This window comes from Macaca thibetana, chromosome 20, assembly GCF_024542745.1.
Source record: "Macaca thibetana thibetana isolate TM-01 chromosome 20, ASM2454274v1, whole genome shotgun sequence".
Classification (NCBI taxonomy): Eukaryota; Metazoa; Chordata; class Mammalia; order Primates; family Cercopithecidae; genus Macaca; species Macaca thibetana.
In genome coordinates this window covers 21,458,619-21,486,452 of record NC_065597.1, presented here as the reverse complement: position 1 = coordinate 21,486,452, position 27,834 = coordinate 21,458,619, and the positions used below count along the sequence as shown (strand labels likewise).

General features: G+C 41.4%; 1 protein-coding gene across 4 annotated transcripts in view; it reads right to left on the bottom strand.

Moving 5' to 3' along the window:
* Window positions 1-27,834, bottom strand: part of WWOX (WW domain containing oxidoreductase) — a 1,132,972-nt gene that overhangs the window by 773,874 nt on the left and 331,264 nt on the right. For 2 of the 4 annotated variants that reach the window (XM_050773210.1, XM_050773209.1), the window contains exons 7-8: window positions 14,835-15,020; window positions 6,717-6,981 (exon numbers count right to left, since the gene is read on the bottom strand). In XM_050773210.1, coding sequence (XP_050629167.1) covers window positions 6,717-6,981; window positions 14,835-15,020 — 451 coding nt within the window. Of the gene's footprint in view, window positions 1-6,716; window positions 6,982-7,882; window positions 10,284-14,834; window positions 15,021-27,834 lie in introns of those variants that run through there. The other 2 variants (XM_050773212.1, XM_050773211.1) reach the window with 2 other exon arrangements.

Genomic DNA, 27,834 nt, shown 5'->3' with positions numbered 1-27,834 from the left:
GGATGTGGTGACAGGTGCCTGTAATCCCAGCTACTCAGGAGACTAAGGTAGGGGAATCGCTTGAACCCGGGAGGCATGGAGGTGGGCCGAGATTGTGCCACTGCACTCCAATCCAGGTGACAGAGAGACACTCCATCTCAAAAAAAAAAAAAAAAAAAAAAAAAAAAAACTACAGAAATTATCTTTAAATTGCAGTTGTGTTGTGTGAAATGTTATGAAGAAGAAATTCTGAGGACTCTACATTTACTCATTCAGTATATTAGGAGTGCTATTAGGAGTCAGACAGTATTCTAGGCAGTGGCTGTTCTGAGAGAACATATTGGAGAGCTTGATATAATCTTAGAGACCAAAACTGCTTCCTTGACGTGTGCTGTTTGGACTGAGTTTTGCAGGATGGGTACAAATTAAGAGCGGAGGAGGAGTATTCCAGGCTGAAGAACAACATGTTTCAAAACCCGAAGGTTTTGAAAGAGCATGGAGCCAGAAGCGGCTTCAGGTATGGTGGGTGAAGTGGATGGGGACCGGATAAGACTAGATGCCTTTCATTTCAACTCTCACTTCCTCTCACAACCACCCTATAAAATAGACAGCATTTCATCTGATAAATGAAAAATCTATTAAAATACATACACACCTATTCAACAGTGCCGGCGTCAACACCATTACCCTATCCTTTTTCCCCATAATCAGAGTTTGCCTCTCACTCTAGAAGCTCAAAATGCCAGTTGTCCACTTCTCTAGCTTCCTTTATATCTAGGATTTACATAGGTGACTCAGTCCCAACCAGTGGAGTCTCACGGGAAGTCAACTCAGGAGGACAGTTCTGAAGCAGAATGCTCTCTCTCGATAAAGGAAAAAGGCATGCAATGAGGAGCCTCATCCCACCCATCTATGCCTTCAGACCTTATCAAGTAGGATGCAATGGCTGGCACCACAGAAGCCATCTTGTAAGCATGAGGGAAAAGTGAAGATCATCACGAAGGAGCCACCCATATAGTAGCCAAACACAACCGTTGCTGCCTCAGCTCCTCTGGACACATGGGAAAGCAAAAGCTCTATTATTCCAACCACCTTTAAGTGGGTGTTAATAACTTGTGGCCTAAAGCAGTCAAACTGATGTAGAAAATTAACCTCAGAAAGGTCAAATCATTTTAAAATTATGTAACTAAAAGGTAGCAGAGGCTGCGTTTTGAATACAACTCTCATGATTCTAAATCCTTTGCCCTTTTCCAACTTACTTATATCCATTGGTCTCTGGACTAAGCAAGCACTGTAAACTTAAAAGCTTTGGACATAATGAAGAAAGACTACTAACACCAATGCTAATGCTAATCCAGGGCAGGAAGAAGAATGTTTCAGGCTGCGAGAAGGTGGCCTCAGGCGGGGTAAGAGGAGCCCAGGCAGCTACTAGGTCCTTCTGTTGACAGGCAACTGCAGGAAAGCGCCAGTGTGGTCCAAGGACACAGGGGTCCTGAGAGTCCAGTGTTCTAACATATCTGGACTGGCAAGAGAAAGGCAACCAGAGAATTCAGTCCTCACTCAGGAGTCTCGAAATGTTTAGATTCATGAAGAATACAATGAAATGTCCACTTTGAAAATCATATTACCCCCTCCCAACAGAAAGAAGCCTGTTTCATACACCTTCTGCTTTGTATGTGATACACCAATGTACCAACACACATTCAAGCAGGGGACTTTGTCCTTGATGGCATCTATAGTGTAGTCAGCTGCAGGTATGTTTAAAGGTGGAAAGGGGGAGAAGTGTTTTTCTAAAATACTAATTTCAAGAACAAATCAACATCTATTATCTCCTTCATCGTGTTTTAAATTGTAACAACTATAAATCACCCTGCAGCGGGTTATTCAAGGGCAGAATTACCCCGTTTAGCTTTCACGAAGGTTAGAAGAATGACATCTTGTGCTTTTTCTAGCTATAATTTATAACTTTGCAACAGAACCAGCCTTGCCGGCCCATCCATTAGCAGGGTAGCCGCACATCCGTTACAACTCAGCACGATGACTGGCTTTACGCGGGCACAGGAAACATAACCCGATCGCCGCAGAAGTTCCATAAACGTAAGCCATTTTTTAATGTAAAATGATTTGAAAACGCAGTTCCCTAAAACATCTGCTAAGCTCTTGCTACCCTAACACATGATATTCTTTCTACTGTTACCTGCCAACACAAATATTTGGTTGCACAAAACCCTCCTAAGAGGCACGTGACAGTGCTCAGCTTCACATTTACATACTGGTCCACAAAGGACTGGCTTGGACCTGGGAACTCTGGCAACGATGTGTCTACCAGAAATGAAAGCTTACGTGGAAAAAAAAGGAGGAGGGGTGCGGCATTCATTTCAGTGAAGGTGCTGTCAAACATTTAAAAAAGGAAGCATAACTGCATAAGTAGCTATAGATGGAAGGGGAACTACTGTGCACTGGACGCAGCAAATGCAGCTGTGAGTAGCAAGTGAAAGTTTACAAGGCTGGTATATCATTTTACGGAACACGCTGGGTGAGCTCTCTGCTTTTCAACTACGAAATAAAGATAATAATTCTAAGATTGCAGAACTTGGAATTATTAAATATAATAGAAATTATGAGAAATTAATGAAAATATATGCTGATACATAAAGCATCGTGGTATCTCGGATAAACTGCCAACCTGCATCTCTATTTGGAAGTGCGGTAGGATTCTAAAGTCATCACACGTGGCTACAACTGCAAAAAGCCAAGATTAGCCTTGAAAATCCCTTATGTGCACCAGATACAATGCCTGGTTTTGTGAATTAAAACCCATAGAATAATATGTATATACAAATATAGATGCTAAAATACAATACGTTTTTTCACCAACTGCGAAGTTCTTACCAAACAATACATACTAATGCATGCATGTGCAAAACATTTTAGAGTAATTTAACTGCATAAAAGAATGTTCTAGAGACAGGAAAATAAACAGGCAATGCACGCATGACGTGACTTCATTATGAGAAAGTGCTCAGCAAATGTTAGTTTCCTTTAACATATTTTAGAAGCAGCTATTTGAAGTATCTTGCATCTTTTTTAGAAGGACATTTAAAAATAACTCAATTTCCAAGTTTATCTGTGATTTTTATTTTACCATAAATTGGAGGAAGGAGGAAACAAACACTTCTCCCCCAGAACCCCCCAAATCACTTGTCCAGTTCTCTAGATCTCAAGACGAACAGGGAGGCAGAGACACGGCTTTACCAGTAGGGGCCGCTGTGCTGAGAATTGATTCCTGTGAGTTTCTCATTAGTGATTATTATACTGCAGGCAGCCAAAATGGAAAAATTAATTAATTTCAAAGTGATAATGCATTTACAGCAACAATTAGAAATGTATAACTGTAAAAGGGCAACATTTAAAAGACAGATTACATTTAATAAAGTTGCACAAGAACATCCAATTGTAAAATTACTGATCTGCAACAATATGCCTTAAAGAGGCACTTAAAATAGCCTGACTCCATGAAGGGTGACCTAATTACTGTAACTAAAATCACCGTAGTCACAGCAAGTCACAGCAAATAAAAAAGGGACGTTGATATTAGAATACTGCTGTTTAATACTTAAGGGAGCCGGCTACAGGGAAGAAATGAAGGCAGGGCTTCCAAACACAAGGCTGGGTTGTATTCCTTGCTCCCGTGACCTCATGCAATGGAATGTGTACTCCAGCAATACTCGTGTCAGAAGCAAACACCCTCTCTAAGGTGATAGGCAGACAAGGCAGACCACACTAGCCATCTGGTGATAGGGAGATTGCATCTATGCTAAGCTTCTCAATCACAATTAGAAACCCAGCCACATGTGGCCCATGGCTACCTTACTGGAGAGCCAGATTATAATCATTGCAGAAATTCTATATCCATCATTAGTGATGTTATATGCATTATTGTCAGTCCTTACACCAACCTGTATCGCAATTTTCGTCTTAATGAGACAGACTCAGAACGCTGGTAACCTAAGTTGTTCCAGTGGTCAAGGGTAAGAGCTGAGCTTAGCCATCAGCACCATTAGCAGGAGAGCTGCGAGGTCCACTGTCCCAGGTTACCACTTTCTTCTCTTGCCACCACCAGGAAGCCATGTCAAATCCCATCTCAAGTACAAGGGAAATGCTGACGTCCCCTGCCCTTTCTATGAGTGCCCCTCCCCAGACAACTTCAACAAAACCTGGGATTTTTGCGACGTCACCACTTTTCTCCAAACCCTCTCATGAGCTACCCACTCATTTTCCCACAGCCTTCTCACCCAGGGACCTAAAGCTTAGTGCGCCTTTAATCTTTTACCCAGGGCTGCTCCCAGAGGACATCTGTTTCTCCCAAGCCTTGCCTTGCTCTAGGCATTGAGACCTGCTCACAAGTAGTCTCTGAGCTCTCCTGCCAGGGAAACAGGAGAGACTGTGGTAGGCTGCGGCAGAGGCTGCTGCACACTGGTGGGGTAGGCAAAGGAATTAGGCACGGAGGTCGGGCATCTGTTATTACTAGGACACACTCCAGGTATGGTGCTCACTGAGTTGCAACCTTCGTCCAGTTCATGGTGCGTCCTCCCCCACATGGTAATCCTTCTGCCTCTGTTTCTAACCCCATATTCTGGTTTTCCACTCAGCCCAAGTCCTGAGCACCCTTACCCCCAAAACAGCAACACTCTGGTATCATGATACAGTCACCGACCCAACTTAATTTGCTGGTACTTTTTAGAAATACTCCTGTTAGGTTCAACCAGCCAACATTCAAGTCTGACTTTATTAAGCATATTATATTAAATATTCGATAATAATTCTTCTCCAATAAATAAAAATATTTACCCTGCATTTATATTTTAGCAAACTTGTCTTCCTTCTTTTCCCACCTGCCCTGGCCCAGAGTCCCTAAACAATGTGATCAGGACACAGAATAACAGTTTCCACTATTTTCCGTCAACAACTCCTCATCCATTCGTGTTGACGACAAATGGCAAGATGCTTCTATCACCCTTCACCAAATTCCATGCAGTCACAGACTCATCTCTAAATCTTTCCCATTATGTCCCTCTGATTAGGGACCTTACGGAAGAAGGAGAAAATGAACTCTCTGATGCCACCGAACCAAGTTCCTTAGAACCCATCAGTGATCAAATACTAGTGAGATGACTCAACACCCAAAGATTACAAATGATGGTTGATTGGGCTTGCTAATGTGGAAGGCACTGGGCCAGCAGAAAATAAGGAAGAATCCACCTCTCTCCTCTCCTCATTCCTAAACGCCTCATTTAAACGGCACTGGCACCCAGTTCAGATCCATATTCTTTCTTTTCATGCCAACTGAAGGACAGAGCAAAGTATGAGGCATAATCACGGTCAAAGAAACCGGCATGAAGAGGCTGCGCTTATACAATCATCAGGAGCAAAGTGATGGGGAAACTTCAAAACCCTGTGATCCACCTGCAGATAAGTTTCATTCATCACTTCCTACAGATGAATCCCACCCTGCGGCATAGAGAACCACTCTCCATACGTGCCTTCACTGCAACTGATCCTAAGTGTTCAGCTCTTGGAATATGTCTGTTTACTTTGCATAAAAACCACTTGGGAGATTAGAATAAAAGATGTACTTACTTATTTCCTCCTAAGCAGTTCTTTTAAGCAGTTCAAAAGACTTTTGATGTGGTTTTAAAAGTCGTTCCCAAATACCAAGGTTAAGGATGGGAGGTGGGAATGAGTGTAAGAGAAGGCAGCAGACGGTTTCCAAGGCTGTGACATTGGTTGGAGGATAATAGGCCAGCGATACTTCTTTTTTGTTGTTGTTGTTGTTTTGCTTTGTTTTATTAACATCCTAGGTTCAACTGTGAAGGCCTGTGATATCTCTAAAAGCCAAATGTGTTTTGGAAAAGGAAGATTTCTGTACAGTAGATTTCAAGTTTGGGTAATTGGAATACTGGTGTCCACTAATAGGAAGACGTTTTTGAAGTCCTTTGGTTTTGAAAAATAATCTACCAAATATATTGTGGAAAATATGCTTTCTTCATTCAAATTACTTCCTATGAAAACAGTTTCACAGAATAATGTTCTTAATATGGCTGATAAATGAACATCAAATTATAAAAACATGGTATCACCCTTGTAAACACTTCCAAATGTAACCACAGTACCGTGATTCATCCAAAATCGTCTTTGGGAAAGTAAAGAAGAAAACACACTCCTAGCCGTCAAAGGATTCTCCAACAGAGGATTACACCCATTAGAAGAAGAATTTAGAACATCAGATACAGATTTTCTACGAAACAAAGGAATCACATCTCCTGAAAATTCAGTAGTCACAAATCTTTGTTGTCCACCTACTGACACAAAACAGCAGTTTTCAAGCACTCCACAAAATAGATTTTCAAGGTTTCTGAATAAAAAAAACCCCAAAAAACAAAACATAACAACACCACCACCACAAAAAACAAATCACCATTTCCATAAGGACTTTCAGCCATACTTAACATGGTACTGAAACGCACATGGTCCACCCAAGCCCTCCAAGACGCATTTACCCCAACAGATTTAATCTAAAGTTGATGCAAATGTGTTCAAGAGCCCTTTATGATGGGCAGGACAATGTTATTGCTGAGACCAGACTCATGCCTGCAAGAGGTAAAAAGGTGGAGACACATGTGTGCAGGTTTCTCTAGGACCCAAGGTGTTTGCGGCGCCAGCAGCCGTTCTCTTACCATGGACTTGGTGAAAGGCCTCGCCAAGGTAAACAGCAGTGTGTACACCCACCAGCTGCGATGAATGTTGGAGTACATCATATTTCCAGGATGCACTGCGTTCGACGTGACCCCACGCGGGGAGAGGCGACGGTGCAGCTCGTTGGAGAAGAGGACGTTGCAGAGCTTGGACCTGTTATAAGCCAGCATTGCCCAATAGTCGTTTTTTGATGGAGAGAGGCGACTGAAGTCCAGTTTTCCCAAGGAGTCATTAATATCTGTAAATCTTAAAAATAGGAAATATGACATGAAGCAACCAAGTTCTGACTTCCCATACAGCTTTTTATTTTTATTAGAAATATAAGGATGGCTGGCTGCAGTGGCTCACATCTGTAATCCCAGCACTTTGGGAGGCCGAGACAGGTGGATCACCTGAGGTCAGGAGTTCAAGACACCCTGGCCAACATGGCAAAACCCCATCTCTACTAAAAATACAAAAATCAGCCAGGTGTGGTGGCGTGCCTGTACATGGAGGCTGAGGCAAGAGAATCGCTGGAACATGGGAGGCGGAGGTTGCAGTGACCCAAGCCTGGGCAACAGAGCTAGACTCCATCTAAAAAAAAAAAAAAAAAAAAGGAATCTGAGAAAACTATGTAGAGATGACTAAAAATTCAATCTTGCATACATCAAAACAAAGTCTCCCTTAAAGATCGACAATGGTGATTTAACAATATAAACATAGGTCATGTGTGGTGGCTCATGCCTGTAATCTTAGCACTTGAGGAAGCTGAGGAGGGAGGATTGCTTGAGTGTAGGAGTTCAATACCAGTCTGGGGAAGATAGGGAGACACTATGTCTACAAAAAATAAACAATTAGTTGGGTATGGTGGCACATGCCTGTGGCCCCAGCTACTTGGGAGGCTGAGGCAGGAGGATCGCTTCAGCCTGGGAGATCGAGGTTGCAGTGAGCTATGACTGTGCCACTGAACTCTAGCCTGGGCAACAGAGTGAGACTTCCATCTCTAAAAGTAAGAATTTAAAATTTAAAAATAAAAAAAAAAAAAAAAAAAAGCATTGGCTCCAAAGATAGACTTCAGTAAAGGCCCACACTCATAAATGTAGCAGTCCTGACATGCTGAACTCCCTCCCCACCCTCTAACATGTATTTTTCAAAACCTTCAACAGGAAGTTCAAAGATAATTAAATTAAACAGAAAAGCATCTTAAATAAAGGGCTGCTGCTTTTGGAAACAGAAGGATATCACATTCCTAACCTTTGACAAGGCTTTCCTGGATGATTTTAGCTAATGCTTGAGGCCTGTATATTTTCATTTGAGTGTCCAAGAAAATATAGATGAGTCTTGTTGCCTCCAAGACTATTTTCTAGATTAAAAATTAATGATTATAAAGAGGTTATAACCTTGGTGAGGTGCCATCAATAGTCTTATACGTTTAAAAGATAAATGTAAACAAAGCCAAGATGAATTCTGGCACAGTCTAATGTTTTTAAGTATACCCATGGCATGGATGTACACAAATCAACGTAACTAGTTGATGTTTTATAATTGGGTCTGACGGAGTCATTAAACACCAGCTGTTTGTTTCTTTCCCTTTGTCTCTTTCTCTTAAATAACAACAATGCAGTGATTGCCCTTAAAAAATGGATCACAACAAACAAAAGGAATTTTCTAAATGGTCTCATCTTTGTCAAAGGACCCCTCATACTCTGCTTCTATAAGTTCATTCTGGGCACCGGGTAATGAGGAAGCGTATTGGGAATCCTCTAGAAAACTGCTATGGAAAACAAAAAGCAAAAAGCAAAAAGTAAAATGAAAATTACAGAATAATCCTATTGTTCCTTAATATCAGCAGCTCAGGTTGGGCTAAGACCAAGAAAAGCATGGCAAGGGCAGATGAAATTCATGTTTTAATGGAAATTAAATATCCCTTCCACAGGACTCAGTGACATCCAATTTCTAGTGTTAAATGACATAGCTGCTCTAAAGCCATCAACAAAGTCGATGGCCAGAGACATCATCAGGGATACAGAAATGAGATCTTGAAAGGAATTGTTGGCTGCCCATTTTCAAGTACTCAAACTACAGGAAGAGTCCAACTTCCAAGCTTAATTGTCTAAGGCAGTGGAACTCAGCGGGAAATCTGAAAATATATGAAGGCCTTCTGGTTGTCGTGATGATCGCTGGTGATGGTAGCAGGGATGGAAGATGTCTTGCAATGCAGATGAAGTCTTGCTCAATGAAGATTGCCCCAGTGGACTCTCATGCAGATGAAAAGCCTGTGGATAATTATCTGAGCCTAGAAACATCCACTGAATTTCCAAGTGGGTAGTGCAACAATATACATGTAGAATGAATGAAGGCACTTTCAGATTTTGTGTGATTTTTGGAGGGTGACTGATACGGTTTGGCTGTGTCCCCACCCAAATCTCACCTTGAATTGTAATAACCCCCATGCATCAAGGACAGGACCAGGTGGAGAAAACTGAATCATGGGGGTGGATTCTCCCATACAGTTCTCGTGGTAGTGAGTAAGTCTCATGAGCTCTGATGGTTTTATAAATGGGAATTCCCCTGCACATGCTCTCTTGACTGCTGTCAAGTAAGACATCCCTTTGCTCTTCCTTCATCTTCGGCCATGATTGTGAGGCCTCCCCAGCCATGTGGAACCATAAGCCCATTAATCCTCTTTCCTTTATAAATTACCCAGTCTCAGGTATGTCTTTCTTAGCAGCATTAGAACAGACTAATACAGTCAGGCCTCACTCAAGGTTGGTGGTACTGGAGTCTGCAATACCATACACCTGGTAAGGGTGTGTGTTTTTTTTTTTGAGTCCACTCAAGGTGATTCATGCATGGATACATATGTTCCATCTTTCCTGTAGCCCGGCCCAAGCATTCACATGTTGAAACACACACCATTTTGTTTCCGTTATTTTTTCTTTGCATTACAGTAAAGCCACCATATCGAATTAAAAATATAGTTGTACATGTAAGTTATGTTATTTGCGAACTTTATTTCAACATAATAAGGTATTACAGAAGACTTGTCACACAAAGGTGCTACTGAGATGAGAATCCAGTGATCCCAGGTATGGGACAGGACTTGAAAACTCTATCAACATGGCATAGACAACAGGGACAAGGATTTAGAGAGTATCCAAAAGGTACGGAATATAGTACCATCCATTCCCTCTCTCTACTCATCTTTAATCAACTGCTGCCGGAAATCCTTCTTGGCATATTTGTTTAGCCTGACCCAGTTCAGGGACTACTTCTTCTAGGAAGCTCCCCATAATGAACTCTTCCACAGCTGGATATCATGGTGATTTTTTTGGTGGAAGTTAGGGAGAGAATGAAAGAAGCCATGGAAGGCAGACAAAAATACATGTCCCCATGGACATTAAGTATCCACTCTTCAGGACCCAGATCATGACACCATTCCTAGTGTTCAGTGACACTCCTGGCCTTCCAAGATCGGTGAAATGGCTCGCCGTTCTGTCTGTACGTTGTTCCTCTGTCATCACCATGCCAGACTGTAAGTCAATTGATCACCTGATCCCAAAACGAGACTGTGAATTAATGGAAAGTAGACTGTAAGACTCGAGTGTTGCTTACTACAGTGCCTGACACATAGTAAGGACTCAACACAGAATCAGACAATTCAAGTTTGGTCATGGGTTTGGATATTCCAATCCAAGGACCAAGTCCTTAATAAAAAACAAAAGGAATGCAAATCCCATGACGAGAATTTGACAGTTTCCCTTGTTTCAAGTCTTGCCCTAAAGGTAAAATTTACCACTAGGTTCAACTCTTCTATGTTTTCCATTAATGTTTACATGTGGAACTTCCTAATGTTTAGGGCTTTTGGTTTTTGTTATTTTTTTTAGAGACAAGGTCTTGCTTTGTTGCCTATGCTAATCTCAACTCTTGAGCTCAAGGGATCCTCCCGCCTCAGTTTCCTGAGTGGCTGGTATTACAGGTATACACCATCATCACACACAGTGATTTTCTACTGTTAAGAATAAGGTCCCCACTTAGGTATTTAAGGATAACACAGAAGTATCTCATGACTAGGGAACACTGAGTAAATTAAATGTCTAAGAGGAGAAAGTCATTTCTTCTTGATTCCTAATCTAGAAATAAGACAAAAAAAATCCCATGATGAAAAATGAGAACCAGGAAGGACAGTTTCAAGATGGAGAAGTACCAGCTGCTACATATCAGGCACTTTCTCTGCAAACAGCCCTTCCCTATAAGGTTGACCCCTGATTTCCTTCCCCACTGTCTCCTGGGCAGATATCCCACTTTTACAGTCTCATTAGCTAGCACTGACAGTCCTCCAGGAAGTGGCAAGTGTGGGCCGGCTTCTGATCTCTCTGAGCCAAAAAAGGCTTCCTGAAAAACGACTATGTTCACCTCTCAGCTCCACAGGTAATAAAACAACTCTTCAGATGCTGCCGACTCTGTTTTCAAGTTGACAAACTGACAAAGCCAAACAATTATGTCTTAACAGAATTTTCCCTTACTAGTACATTAAGATATTGACATTTGCTCTGTGGACAGTAACACTTGCTTTGTAAGGGGACCCCCCCCCGCCCACTCTTTTTTTTTTTTTTTTAATACTTTAAGTTCTAGGCTACATGTGCATAACGTGCAGGTTTGTTACATATGTATACTTGTGCCATGTTGGTGTATGCCGAGTTGGGCTGCACCCATCAACTCGTCAGCACCCATCAACTCGTCATTTACATCAGGTATAACTCCCAATGCAATCCCTCCCCCCTCCCCCCTCCCCATGATAGGCCCTGGTGTGTGATGTTCCCCTTCCCAAGTCCAAGTGATCTCATTGTTCAGTTCCCACCTATGAGTGAGAACATGCGGTGTTTGGTTTTCTGTTCTTGTGATAGTTTGCTAAGAATGATGGTTTCCAGCTGCATCCATGTCCCTACAAAAGAGGCCCCCACCCCACCCCCGCCCACTCTTGTATATACACTGTGGGGGTTTTGCTTTTTGGGGTTTTTTTTTTTTTTTTTTTTTGAGACAGGATCTTGCTCTGTCACCTAGGCTGATGACAATCTCCCTCCACTGGTGCAATCTGCACTGATACAATCTCCACTCACTGCAGTCTCCATCTCTCAGGTTCAAGCAATTCTTCTGCCTCAGCCTCCCAAATAGCTGGGATTATAGGCGTCCACCACCACAACTGGCTAATTTTTGTATTTTTAGTAGAGATGGGGTTTCGCCATGCTGGCCAGGCTGATCTCAAACTCCAGAGTGCTGGGATTACAGGTATCAGCCACTGTGCCTGGCCCATACTGCATTTTTTTAACTAATAATTTTTAATTTTTATTTTAGAGATGGAGTCTCACTCTGTCACCCAGGCTGGAGTGCAGTGGTACGATCAAAGCTTACTGCAACCTCAAACTCCCAGCCTCAAGCCATCCTCCCACCTCACCCTCTTACTAGATGGGATTATAGGCATGTGCCACCAAGCCCAATTTTATTGAGGATTTTTTTAATTCCCGCCTAAAATAATTAGGCTGGATTCTATCTACACGGAAGCTCAGAAACTCCGTGTGTGTGTGTGTGTGTGTGTGTGTGTGTGTGTGTGTGTGTGTGTGTGTGTTTGTGTGTATGTATGTGTGTCACTGCGTGATTTTGTGTGTGGAGTGGGAGAGGGCAATTTGGCACTCGATCCAGCTGCAGCCATTGAGGGTTGTTCAACCAGCACTCTGCCCTTTTCATTCTACTTTAACTGTTATCTGAAATTTTTTCACAGCAAGGAAGTCAACTTCTCATTTCACTATGATGTATTCTAGGTACGCAGAAACTCAATTCAGTTGCTCGGATTCCAGATGAGTAACTAAAACACAGTGAAGACACAGGAAGGCTAATAAGTATTTTGCCTTGGGGCAGTCTAGTATAATATTTTCTGCAAACATAGGACTTTATTTTTTCCCCTAACAGGGGGTCTTGACTCCAACGAAGAGATTCTGCCAAGGTTTATGGAGGTAATTAGATATCAACACTTGCATTTTACAGCATGGTTTAGGGCCCTGGGTTCTTGGGTAGTGAGCGAAGTGTTTTCACGTACCGCCTGTGCACCAAGTCACCACGCTCACTCATGGGAGCCAAGGGATGCAATGCGAAGGTAATACACAAGCCAGCCTGGGGAAATTGCCATTTTGTTAAAACACCTTTAAATAATGTGCAAAGAAGCCGGGCGCGGTGGCTCATGCCTGATAATCACAGCACTTTGGGAAGCCAAGGTGGGCGAATCACAAGGTCAAGAGATCGAGACCATCCTGGCCAACATGGTGAAACCCTGTCTCTACTAAAAATACAAAAATTAGCTGGGCATGGTGGTGGATGCCTGTAGTCCCAGCTACTCAGAAGGTTGAGGCAGGAGAATCGCTTAAACCTGGGAGTCAGAGGTTGCAGTGAGCTGGGATCGCGCCACTGCACTCCAGCCTGGCAACAGAGCGAGACTCTCTCTCAAAAAATAATAGTAATTACAACAATGTGCGAAGAATAATTGGAAAGCAGAAAACTAGTGCCAGCCATCAGACAGGAGTGAACACGACAACACATTTCAGGAAGGCCTCCCTACAAACTAAGATAGGTCTAATTCAAGAGTCCAAGTCCCTTCCTTTCAAATTAATCTTTTAAATGAAGCTAAGATTCGGATCTCCAAAGTAGGCATGAATTACACTGTAGTTAAGGAGAGAACAAAGACATCACACAAAATACCACTTCAGATACAGATTTACAAAGGAGAGGGAGCAGCTGACAATTCAACATAATCTCCCATTAAATACCAGCTCATTTAAACATATCCTGTGGTGCCCTCCACATCTGGTGGATGACTGGGGCTGGCAGATTTATTTCTGGAGCTCTCTCTGCTGCCTGCCCCCACAGTAGCCTCCCTCGCCCCTTAACAGGGCCACTCCACTTTCTTTCACAAACCTGGTGTGATTTGCAAAGATAAGGCTGTCCAGATTTTGTTACCACCTAATTACTGGATGTTTCATGTCTTTTAACACGGGGGAGGATTATTACTGGCATTTTCCTTTCATTTCAGCCATCATAAATTTAAAGTGGCAAAAGTAAATCTATCTGCAGTGTGTCACTTATACCATAAGCCCCTGTGTTTGGGAGTGATAAAGGTTTCAAGCTAACCTTTGGCTGGTCTCTCTCTTCCAAGTCCCAGGGGTTACATTTTATGGAAGTATGATTAAAAAAATAAGCTTCATTCTGGGTCACTAAAACATTTCAGGACTTAAGACGGAGAAGAAGGAAGAAAAAAATGGGCCCCTTTCACATTATTTCTTTTTCTAGCTACTCTGCTAAGAGTGTAAACTCCCCCCCAAAACACACACCAAGCAAACGTGAAAGAGGGATCTCCCTAACACATATTAAATCCAGCCTCATCCAGCAAGGCCTTTGTCTTCTCGGAATATTTCTCTCTAGACAAATAGTTGTTTATCCAACTCTAGAAACAAATCTGCTGAAAATACGATGAAATTTTCAAATGTCTTTTTCAGTCAATTGAATATTCTCCTAATGGCAATAGGAAAAAAGTGCCATCTGATGTTTTAATTGAAATTTTAACCAAAAGAGGCATGGCCAGATTTCTAATATGCTCTAACTACAGTACTTCCCTTTCCACAATTACACAGCTAATGTCTGCATCGAATTCCCTAATTTCTCATTATAAAACAATTGGATTTCATCTCGCAGGCTTTAATTGCATTGTTTCTCCTGCTAGAATAACTGCACATTCTTCTTGGTAAGATGTTGAAGTTGTTGAATTACAAATCAATAAAGGTCACGCCATTCAGATTTCATCAATTATTATTCCATCTCTAAGCAAAATCGATGAGGAGCTTGAAGTACAGTCATAAAAACAATCTTCGTTGCTCTAGACAGTCCTTCTCAACAGTCCCCTACAATCACACAGACACACAAAAAAGACCTGGAAAAATTAAGTAAGCCAAGTTGAGTCCACCCACATGTCTCAAGTAGGACTAATGAAAATTATTTTCAGAATGAGAGCCTTGGGGGAATATTAGCTGGTATGAGAAAGGGGGTAAGTGAACAAATATGCAATTCAAACCCACCGATGGGACTCTGAGGAGACCACAATGACACGGGCAGGAGCTGAGCGGCACAAAACATCCTGGAGGAGCTGGACAAGGTAGAAGTGCCCCAGATGATTCACTTGAAAGGTGGTCTCCAGGCCGTCTTTGGTGAGACTCCAGGGTAAAGCAAAAGCTGCTGCGTTGCACACAAGCACATGAAGAGGCCTGAAAAATAAAATATTCCACATGATGTGAACATAAACACTACAACCAAGCATAATCAATGCTCCTTCAGGAATGAGAAATTCTTTCTCCGTCTTCTAGATTCCAACCATTTAGAAATAGGATACCCTAGAATGTCGCATGGCTTTGAGTGGGCAACTGTCCTTTGTTGCTGAGGATGAGAGGCTTTTTAGGACACAGGACTTTCAGTGCGAAAACCAGGACAGTGACAGCCAATCCGGGAAGAGTTGTCACCCTAGCTGGAACTCAGATTCAACCACCTGATTAACTCCGTCTTTCTTAATTCATCCAAGTCTCATTTTGTCTGTAAATAAAAATAGCCCTTAAAATAGTTATGAGTAATAAAGGAGAAATTATGCTGTTAGAAAGGCTGGCATAGGGCCGGGCATGGGGGCTCACACCTGCAATCCCAGCACTTTGGGAGGCCGAGGCGGGTGGATCATTTAAGGTCAGGAGTTTGAGACCAGCCTGACCAACATGGTGAAACCCCATCTCTATCAAAATACAAAAAAAAAATTAGCCAGGTGTGGTGGTGCATGTCTGTAATCCCAGCTACTCGGGAGGCTGAGGCAGGAGAATCGCTTGAACCCGTGAGGCAGAGGTTGCAGGGAGCTGAGATCATGCCACTGCACTCCAGCCTGACCAACAGAGCATGACTCTTATCTCAACAAATTAACAAACAAACAAACAAAGAAAAAACAAAACAACTGACACAGGACCCAGGACTTGGTAGGTGCTAAGCAAGCATAGCAAGGGGGTAAATGCTCTGTCTAAAGAGAAGGTACATACTGTTTAAAGATACAGAATTTCTTGTGGAGATCAGATTAAATGAATATTTTATAAAGAAGCCTAGAGATAGGTAAGTAGAAGCCTGTCCTAATATTCTCTCTTATTTTGTATATATTTAATCTTTTTTTTTTTTTTTCTGACAAGATCTTGCTCTGTCATCCAGGCTGGAGTGTAGTGGTGTGGTCGTAACTCACTGCAGTCTCAAACTCCCAGGCTCAGACGATCTTAGCCTCCTGAGTTACTGGGACTACAGGGGCACACCACCATGCATGGCTACTTTATTTCTTTTTTATTTTTGTAGAGACGGACTCCCGCTACGTTGCCCAGGGTGATCTTGAGTTCCTGGTCTCAAGCAATCCTCCTGCCTAGGCCTCACAAACATAATAAAACTGTTAACGATAAAAGTAATCCTTTCATGTGAATCAAAAAGCTAAATTCTCAAAAAGTAAATATATACTGGTGAAAAATCATAATGTACCAATAAGAATTGTACAACAAAATATACACAAGGCTATTCACCATGTTTGTGATAAACTAAGGCAGCAAACTAGAAGTAAACTAAATACACCATTGAGGAATTATTACATTTAGAATATACCCACATGATAGAACACTATGCAGCCATTAAAATCACAAACAAATCTACTGACCTTATAAAACACGTTATAAAATAAAATTTAATGTATTTTATTATCAGACACAGACACACACAGAAACAGAGAAAGAGAGAGAAACGTTATGAAAGATATATAAAAATAAGGGCGGGCGCGGTGGCTCACGCCTGTAATCTCAGCATTTTGGGAGACTGAGGCAGGCACATCATGAGGTCAGGAGTTCGAGAGCAGCCTAACCACATGGTGAAACCTCGTCTCTACTAAAAATAAAAAAATTAGCCCAGTGTGGTGGCACGCGCCTGTAATCCTAGCTACTTGGGAGGCCAAGGCAGGAGAATTGCTTGAACCCAGGAGGCAGAGGTTGTAGTGAGCTGAGATCATGCCACTGCACTCCAGCCTGGGGAACAGAACAGATAGAGACTCCATCTCAAAGAAAAAAAAAAAAAAAAAAAAATATATATATATATATATATAGAAGTCTGGGCACAGTGGCTCACCTCTGAAATTCCAGCACTTTGGGAGGCTGAGACAGGATAATCACTTGAGCCAGTATTCAAAACTAGCCTGAGCAACACAGCAAGACCCCATCTCAACAACCACCACCAGAACATTAGCCAGGTGTGGTGGCGTGTGCCTGTACTCCCACCTACTTGGAAGGCTGAGATAGATAGGAGGATTACTTGAGCCCAGGAGTTCAAGGCTGCATTGAGCTATGATCATACCACTGCATGCATTAGAGCAAAACTCTGTCTCCAAATTAAAAAAAAAGAAAGACAGTTTTCACATCGCAGCCTAAGAGTTACAAGTTTTTAAAAAACAAACACTGGCATGCAATAAAGGGAAACATAAAGAAAAATCTTTATAGAAATTAAATATTCTGCTCTCTAAAAAAGTAAAACAAAAGTGAAAAATATAAGCAATCATTTAGAGGCCGCATATTTTTACTATATAAACAGTTCTTACATATCTATGAGAGAACCACGTGTCTTCTAAGAGTCTAACAGAAACAGTGACATTAGAAATTTTATAAAACTAGATTACAAATAACCAGTGCAATACTTAACACCTCCAACTACACTAGTAAACATTAAAATATTTTCTATCAAATTAGCATATGTATTCAAACTATTATATTTGTATTACCTTGTATAAAGTTGGGGGGTTGCACCCTGGATATTAAGCTGAAAACATGTATCATGAGAATTGAAAGGTTCATATTATTTCACCAAGTAATCCTGTTTCCAAGCAGTAAAGCATGTATGTAGCAGGGGCAGCAGAAATGGCACAGTTAATATCACTAGGGAGAAGTATTTTATCACTGATAATGTTTAGAACTGTCAGCACATGATTGTAAAAAGCAGATCAACTTTTAGCTATCTTTGCTGTTGTTTTTCCATTCTATACAAAATGCTTCCCCATTTTGCGTGCACCTGGGGCAGACCATTCCCATAGCTACCTCCCATCCTTTTGATATGCCACTGCTTCTATAGTGGGTTGAATGGTACCTCCCACCCCATTGCTTCCATAGTGGGTTGGGTTGAATGGTAGCGATCTGTGAATGTGACTTTATCTGGAAAAAGAGTCTTTGCAAGTGTGATTAAGCCCACATCTTGAAACAAGATCATCTTGGATTAAGGTGGGCCTTAAATCCAATGACATGACTATCCTTACAAAAAAGGAGAAGTGGAGAAGGAACACCCACAGAGAAGGAGATGGAAAGATGTAGAGACTAGAGTGACTTAGACACAAGCCAAGAAATTCCAAGGATGGCTGGCAGTCACAAGAAGCTAGGAGACAGGCACGGAACAGATGCTCCTTCGAGCCTCTAGAAGGAACCAACGCTGATGACCACTTGATTTCAGATGTTTGGTCTCTGAAACTGTAAGAGACTAAAATTCTGTTGTTTCAAGCCACTCAATCTGTGTTAATCTGTTATAATAGTTTTAGAAAACTAATATAGCTTCCAAAATTCTTTCCTAATATTCAAACTTCATATAAAAGCTTATGCCCAAGAATGCATGATACATCAACTAAAATTATAAAATTCTATATGAACTAGAAACAACCTAACATCCAGCAAGAGGAGTAGATAAACAATGATTAAGCCAAAGATTCCTAAACTTTCTCAATTTAATTGAAAAAGTAGGAAAATAAATTTTATATGTGTGATTCATACCCCATACCCCCCAAAAAGAATTTCCAGATATCCAGTCAGGATTACTTTTTTTCTATTTCCTGTTTATGATTTTGGGTATTTTCCAACTTTTCTACAATAAGCATAAACTAATTAAAGAACTTTACTGAAATATAATTCACATACCAAAAAATCTATGTATGTACACTGTACAACTGTTTCAGTATACTCAAATAATTGTATAACCATAACTACATTCTAATTGTATGGCACTTTAACTCAAAAAAAAAAAAAAAACAAAACCCATTAGCAATCACTAGCCACCCTCTACCCACCTACATACACTCTTATCCCCAAAACACCATTAATCTACTTTCTGTCCTATAGATTCACCTATTCTGAACATTGTATATACTAAATGGAACCATAAAATGCATAGTCTTTTGTGACTGGCTTCTGTTACTTGGCATGATGTTTGCAAGGTTCATCCATGTTGTAGCATATATCAATATTTCATTTCTTTTTAATGGGCAGATAATATTCCATTATATGAATATACTGCGCTTTGTTTACCCATTCACCAATGATGGATATTTGGATTGTTTCCATTTATTGGCTACTAGGAATATCACTGCTATGTACATTCATTTGTAAAGTGCTGTGGAAATGCATGTTTTCTTTTCTCTTGAGAATACGTCTAGGAGTGGGATGGCTGGGTCATATGGTAACCTAATGTTTAACTTTTTGAACAATGGCCAAACTGTTTTCCAGTGTGGCTGTACAATTTTACATTTCCACCAGGACTGTATTTGAACTTTCATCACTCCATGTCTTCCTAAGTATTTGTTATCTGACTTTTTTATTTTAGCCATCCTACTAAGACGTGGAATCTCATGGTGGCTTTCATTTGCATTTCCCTAATGACTCATGACGTTGAACATCATTTTATGTATTCATTGGCAATTTGTGTATCACATTTGGAGGAATATCTATTTAGATTTTATGCTTATTTTTTAACTGAGTTTTTATTATTGAGTTGTGAAAGCTCTTTATTCTAGATATAAATCCCTTATTAGATATTTAATTTGTAAATGTTTCCCCCATTCTGTAGATCATCTGTATACTTTCTTGATGGTATCGTTTGTAGCACAAACACTTTTGATTCTGGATCAAACCCAATTTATCTTTTTTTTTCTTTTGTCACTTGTGCTGTCGGGGTTATATCTAAGAAATAATTGTCTAAGTCAACATCACAAAAATATACTCCCATATTTGCTTCTAAGAGCTGTACAGTTTTAGCTCTTAAGTCTCTGACCCATTTTTATTTATTTATTTATTTATTTTGCTATTTTTTTCTGTGTAGTTTATGCAAGTGTGATCTAACCTCATTCTTTTGCATGGGGACGCCCAGTGGTTCTAGCATCACTGTTGAAAAGACTATTTTGAATTGTCTTGGCATCCTTGCTGAAAATCAATTTACCATATACATGGATTCATTTCTGGACTCTCAATTCTATTTTATTACCTATAGATCTATTCTTCTGCTAGTATGACACTGTCTTTATTACTAAAGATTTATGGAAAGTTTTGAAATTGATAAATGGAGGGCCTTCAATGCTATTCTTTTTCAAGCTTGTTTTGGTTCTTCAGGTTCCTTTGCATTCATATATAAAATGTAGGATCAGCTTTTCAATTTCTGCAAAAAAGTCAACTGAAATTTTAATAGAGATTGCACTAAATTTGTAGATAATTTGGAGAGTTTGGTCAGCTATACAATATTAAATCTTCTGATCAATGAACATGGGATGCCTTCATTGCTAGTATATAGAAATACAATTGACTCAGGCATATTAAACTTTTATCCTACATTTATCCTGGCTGAACTTGTTAGTTTTAATATTTTTTAAGTGTATTTCTAGGATTTTCTACAGATAAGGTGACTTCATTTGCAAATAAACACAGTTTTACTTCTTTCCAATCTGGATTTTTTTTTCAGTCTTCTGCTTTTTTGTTTTTTTGCCCAATTGCCCTAGCTAGGACTTCTAGCAGAATATTAAATGAAAGTGGTGAGAGTCAATATCCTTGTCTTATTTCTTGATCTTAAGGGGACAGTACTCAATCTTTCAGCATTAAGTATGATGTCAGTTGTGGTTTTTTTGCAGATGCCCTTTATTGAGTTGAGAAAATGCCACTTTGATGCAAGTTTACTAAAAGTTTTCATCAAGACAGAGTGTTGGACCTTTTTAAAATGTGTTTTTATGTGTTTTTATTATACCATATACTATAATGGTATTGACTGATTTTTTTAATGTAAAACCAACCTTGAATTCTTTGGATAAATCCCAGTTAGTCATAATGTACAATTCTTTATATATGTGGCTGAATTTGGCTTGCTAGCATTTTGTACAAAATTGTTGTATCTCTATTCATAAGAGAAAGTGATCTAAAGTTTCCTTTTTCTGTGATATCTTCGTCTGGTTCTGTTGTCAGAGTAATAGTGGTTTCACAGAGTCAGTTAGAAACTGTTTCCTCCTCTTCTATTTTTTAAAAGAGTTTGTGGAGAATTGGTACTTTTTGTTTGTTTTTTGAGACGTAGTCTCGCTCTGTCGCCCAGGCTGAAGTGCAGTGATGTGATCTCGGCTCACTGCAAGCTCTGCCTCCAGGGTTCACCCCATTCTCCTAAGCCTCCCGAGTAGCTGGAACTACAGGTGACCGCCAGCACGTCCGGCTAATTTTGTTTTTGTATTTTTAGTAGAGATGGGGTTTCACCATGTTAGCCAGGATGGTCTCAATCTCCTGACCTCGTGATCCACCCACCTCCGCCTCCCAGCCTGCTGGGATTACAGGCGAGAGCTACCGCGCCCAGCCGATATTAATTCTTTAAGTGCTTGCTGGAAAGTATTCATTAAATTTTAACTAGAAAAACGTATTGAATCACTGTTGTTGTTTGAAGTGTTCATGCAAATCTTGTATCACTGGGTAATCCAGATCTCATTAAGAAATTATTCATTCTGTTGTCCCATCTGTTTTCCCACCCATCCCCTACCTAAAACCTCAAAAATCGTGGTGTGGTTGGGGTCAGTTGTATTTGTTTGAGAACACCTGTTTTCCACATATGGTGCCCACTACAGTTGTCAATACAGAATCACTCAATGGCCCAGCTACTCTGAAGAGATAGGCACAAATGTTTTGAAGCACCAAGCCTACCTAGTAATATTCATTAGACTCTGCTTCAAATCAAAGCAGAATCTACTAATTTGTAGCAGGGATAACTCATAGATTGTAGTAAGACAGGACTATTGCTAAAAACTTTGTGGGGAAGAGGGAAAGATGGGCAAAGTGAAGAGATGACTTACATTTGAGCTCCTTTCAGGTTGCATCTGAAATATTTTGCTCACTTTTCCAGGACTGTTAGTACCTTTTTTTCCTTTTTTGAGTACTATGGGTTAGGAACTTTTTAAGAGCTTTTTGTATTTAAGAACCCTAGGTGACATGTATTATGATTGCCATTTACAGACAGAAATGAAGTATCAGAAATAGCTAACACAGGCCAGGTACAGTGGCTCATGCCTGTGATATCAGCACGTTGGGAGGCCAAGACAGGAGCATCTTTTGGCTCAGGGGTTCAAGACCAACCTGGACAACATAGCAAGACCTCATCTCTACAAAAAATTAAAAACTCGAAACAAAACAAAACAAAACAAAAATAGCCCGTGGAATGCACCTGCAGTCTTGGCTACTTGGGAAGCTAAGGTGGGAGGATCTCTTGAACCTGAGAGTTTGTGGCTGCAGTGAGCTGTGATCACCTCACTGGCCTGGGCAACTGATGAAGAGCAAGACCCTGTCTCAAAATAAAAAAGCTAATATAATGACGCAAACAAGAAAAAAAACAAGGGGGTCACCTGACTTCAAGGCTACTGCACAATACCATCTGTCTTACAGAAGCTCCCTGGAATGGATAGAGCCAAGTTCTTAGAGAAACTAGCTCACCCACGTTGTTTTCCTTACCTGACTCATGGCCAGTTAGTTCACCTCCATGAACCTGTGTCCTCCCCGGTAAACTAAACATCCTCCTCCCATGGTTGTGAGGGGTAAAGCCCCAGTATCTTGCTAGCCTGCCACGTTAGGTAATTATTACTTCCTTTGTCTCTTTATCGTTCACTTTTATGCACAAGACAAAATAAATTCCTCAAAGACAGTTTCTGCAGTGTTTACTTATCTCTAAGACAGGCCTGGACACTGGCAATTTTAACATCATACTTCTCAACAACAACAATGTCTCTTCTAGTTACCTTTATTCTTGCCTGTACATTTTCTCAAGAAAATGCAAACCTCAGCAAACCAAGGAACTTGCTACCAAAGACAGGCCTGGAGGCAAGAACCCACAGAGGACCTGGGAAAACCCTTTGCTCTCTCACCAAATGTTAATACCCTTCATTAATGTTAATTGCACAACACCAGAGGCAAAATATGTATCCTGTATCTAAAACTTGTCACCTCTATTAACTAAAAACAGGCTTATGGAATATGAAACTATAAAGTGCTTAACTTTTAATTGTAAAGACACTTAATTGGCTTGTACAAAAGGAAAAGAATTCCTTTTGCCTCACTTTAATGAGGTTTTTATTATTCAAATGACACATTTTGCTCAGTTTTGACTAAAAGCCACTGCAATTCAAAAGGTTCTGAGATGATGAATATTTACAGACTATCAAAAGGAAAAGTTCAAACTACAAAGACGGAATGGAAACAAAAATAGTATCTTTCCAAAAACTGATGTTATTAGTCAGCACTTTAAGGAGTTGATTTTTTTTTTCCTTCTTGGGTGGATTCTCATCTGTGAGGGGTGATTCAGGGCAGAAAAGGTTGTCCTCCTTCTTTAGAGCCTGAGATTCCAATGGAGGGCAGCCTGCACGTTCTCCATGGCTCTCATCTACCCACACATAAAGCCCCTACACCTTACTGATGAGTGGCTCCATGGCATTCTTTGTGCCTGCTGACTGTGGGGATGGTATTTACAAACAGCAACCCCTTCAACTAGAGCCAATGCATTCCTTCTGGGCCAGAGGACATCCCCTCAGTAGTTAAGGTGTTAGTGGTGGGGGCAGGGGTTGTCATCAATGGGAGTGACAATGGGCCAAGATTTCTCATGACAGAGCCAGGCTGTCTGGCAAGAGTGGACTTAGGTGGCAGTTCCTACTGCAAAGGGACCAGCCCCTACCCTTTTTTAACCCCTCAAGATCCCTACCACTGACTACCCCATCTCTTTCTAGCATTTTCTATCTTTCTCAAACCCCCTTTGTGAAATAACTGAGGAAATTATGACAGTGACAGAAATCTAACCTAACTGACTCCATCTTGTCTTTAGTCCCATAGGTTTATCAGAGGTATTCAAACCACAGCGACTCCATTTTGAATATGGGCTGGATAAAATAAGATTGAGACCTACTGGGCTGCATTCCCAGGAGGTTATGTCATATGCGTCCACCAAACAGGCTTTGTGTGAGCAATAAAGCTTTTTAATCACCTGGGTGCAGGTGAGCTGAGTCCGAAAAGAGAGTCAGTGAAGGGAGATAAGGGTGGGGCCGTTTTATAAGATTTGGGTAGGTAAAGGAAAATTACAGTCAAAGGGGTGTTGTTCTCTGGCAGGCAGGAGTGGGGGTCACAAGGTGCTCAGTGGGGAAGATTTTCAAGCCAGGATAAGCCAGGAAAAGGAATTTCACAAGGCAGTGTCATCACTGAAGGCAAGGACTGGCCATTTTCACTTCTTCTGTGGTGGAATGTCATCAGTTAAGGCAGGGCAAGGCATTTTCACTTCCTTTGTGATTCTTCAGTTGCTTCAGGCCATCTGGGCGTATATGTGCAAGTCACAAGGGATGCAATGGCTTGGCTTAGGCTTAGAGGCCTGAAAGTTAGGCATTCTAAGTTACAGGATGAGATAGGAGATAGGAGGTCAGCGCAAGATACAAGTCATAAAGACCTTGCTGATAAAGCAGCGTGCGGCAAAGAAGCCGGCCAAAACCAACCAAAACAAAGATGGCAATGACCTGTGGTCATCCTTACTAGTCATTATACACTAATATGAATCCATTAGCATGCTAAGAGACACTCCCACCAGCTCCATGACAATGTATACATGCCATGGCAACATCAAGAAGTTACCCTGTATGGTCTAAAAAGGGGAGGAACCTCAGTTCCAGGAACTGCCTACCCCTTTCCCTGTAAATTCATGAGTAATCCACCCCTGGTTTAGCACATCATCAATAATTAACTATACATATCCTTAGTCCAGTAGCAAAAGTTCCTGCTCTACCTATGGAGTAGCCATTCTTTTATTCCTTTACTTTCTTAATAAACTTACTTTAATTTTATGAACTCGCCTCAAATTCTTTCTTGCCCAAGATCCAAGAACTCTCTCTTGGGGTCTGGATCAGGACCCGTTTCCGGTAACTGGATAGCTGTCTTGGGTCATTCCTGGGCATGGCCCAAGCTAACTTTGGGAGAAATTTCGTTCATAGTTTAAATAACAGCTTTTCGCCAAATCTAAACTGCTCTTGTAAAATCAATGAAAGGCCACCACATTAGCATGAGACAGGCTTGGGTTCCAAATAATTACCAGCTGTTATTCCAGAGGTCACAAGATTTGCAACTTTCTCGATTATTCCTGCAGATGGCCACTGTTGTAGAACCTGATTGGCTTTTGAGATGTCTTTTCAGATGTTTGCATTTAAAAAAAAATTTTTTTTTTTAGACAGTTTCACTCTGCATCACATGCTGGAGTGCAGTGGTGCAACTGGCTCACTGCAACACCCACCTCCTGGGTTTAAGTGATTCTAGTGCCTCAACCTCCCGAGTAGCTGGGATTACAGGTGCATGCCATCACGCCCAGCTAATTTTCGTATTTTTAGTAGAAACAGGGTTTCACCATGTTGGCCAGGCTGGTCTTAAACTCTTGAACTCAAGTGATCTTTCCACCTCTGTTACGCACATCCATGTGAAGAGACCACCAAACAGGCTTTGTGTGAGCAATAAAGCTTTTTAATCACCTGAGGGCAGGCAGACTGAGTCCAAAAAAAGGGTCAGCAAAGGGAAATAGGGGTGGGGCAGTTTTATAGGATTTGCGTGAGTAGTGGAAAATTACAGTTAAAGGGGATTTCCTCTTGCAGGCAGGGGTGGGGGTCACAAGGTGCTTGGTGGGGAAGCTCTTGAGACTCACTGTCCAGGAGAAGGAATGTCACACGGTCAATTGATCAGTTAGGCCGGGGAAGGAACAAATCACAATGATGGAATGTCACCAGTTAAGGCAGGAATTGGCTATTTCACTTCTTTTGTGGTTCTTCAGTTGCTTCAGACCATCTGGATGTAGACATGCAGGTCACAGGGGTTATGACGGCTCAGCTTGGGATCAGAGGCATGACAACCCCAGCCTCCCAAAGTACTGGGATTATAGGAGTACGCCATTGCAGCAGCCACATTTTTGCATTTCTAACAACAGGGTGGCTCCACCTGGACCTGCCAACCAGTCCTGTGGCCCCCACCCCGGAACTGACTCAGCACAGGAGGGCACCTTCGATTCCCTGTGATTTCATCTTCAAGTCGAAAAATCAGCACTCCCGGATCACTCACTGGCTCCCTATCCACATTTCTCCTTAAAGACTCCAATCCCTGAATTCTCTGGGAGACTGATTTGAGTAATAAAACTCCGGTTTCCCATACAGCTGGCTCTGTGTGGATTAAACTCCTTCTCTCTCTGCAGTTCCCCTGTCTTGATAAATCAAGCTCTGTCTAGCCAGCAGGAAAGGAGAACCCATTAGGCGGTTACATTTTCCTCTCCACTGGCTCATTCTTGCTGCGCATCAGCTCAATCAGATCTTTCTGATCAACAGGTAAGGAAAAATCAGAACAGAAGGAAAGAAATGAAGAAAACAAAGAGGGTGAAAAAGATGAGGGCTGGAAAGAGAAAAAAGGACATTCACTTGACCTAGGCAGGTTGCACTAGCCTCACTCTTCCCATTTATGGTCTATAGTTTTGAAATATTCATCTCCATTCAGTCTCCTTCCCTGCCCCAAAGGTACTTCTTATCAGCTGAATGAATTCCATTCCATCACCATCCAGAACCTCTCAAAACTGGCTGGAGAGCACTGGCCTCTCAATCAATCAATCCAACAACCTCCTCTCTGCTGAGACTAGACTGCCCTGTTGCAGAGGACCCTCCCTCACTTCTGGCTCACTTTCCCGTCCTGGCTTCTGTGATAACGTCCACTCTTGGACCTCCCAATGTTACCACTGCCCCATCTTTTGTCTCCTCCAACCCTTCCTCTTTTGCCCATTGTTCCATCATCAATCTCTTTTGATTCCATCTCTAAAATCTTCCCTGCAGCACTTTCATCCAAATCTATGACTCCAAACAAAACCTCCATGAAGACTTCAAACCCTTAGCTCTAGTCGCTGTATTCTTTCCAAGTTCCAGAATCTCATTCCCACCTGTCAGTCTTATCTTCCCGGATACATTCCCACAAATTCAGGGTCAACATGCCTAAATCTAAACTCTTCATCTTCTCTCCTCACATCTCCTACCTTTCCTGATACCCTTATTTCTGTAATGGCTGGTATTTGCAAACCAGTCACTTGATTACAAACACTTAGGAAACAATGTGCTATCCCATCTTCTCCTTTAGTCTCTGTGACTGGCCAAGCTCAGGATCTCTAGGTTTATTAGGCACCCCCAATATACTGTCCCATCCCCTACATTTCCACAGAGGTAGGCACTACCATGCTCCATCTGCATCTTACCCACTCCAAACCACTGCGAGCATGAACTCCTCCAGATAACTGTACATGGCCAGAGGGCACCCTCACATCTGGGAAATCATCACCCCCACACACGTGCTCTCAACAGGAGGACCAACTCGGTGACACAATTCCTTCTCCAGAGCTCCCCACGGAATCGGGCTGAAACAGATTTCCAGCAGAAACCATAGCCTGCTTCCCTCTCTGCTCTCTTCTGGGAACAGCCCCCTAATCGATCACATGAACAAGAATCCCCATCCCAGGCTCAGCTGCTAGGATCACCAACCTAAGACAACCACTGTCATTCCATGTTTCTAGCTCTTGTTCCCTTTAGGTGTAGTCACTGGAATAGCCCACACCTGGTCTTACCACCTCTATATTCTCTTACTTGACTTTTCATGAATACTGGTTAAAGCCCAGTTAAACTTACTAAAACACTATTCTAATCTTACCTACCCATTCTCAAAA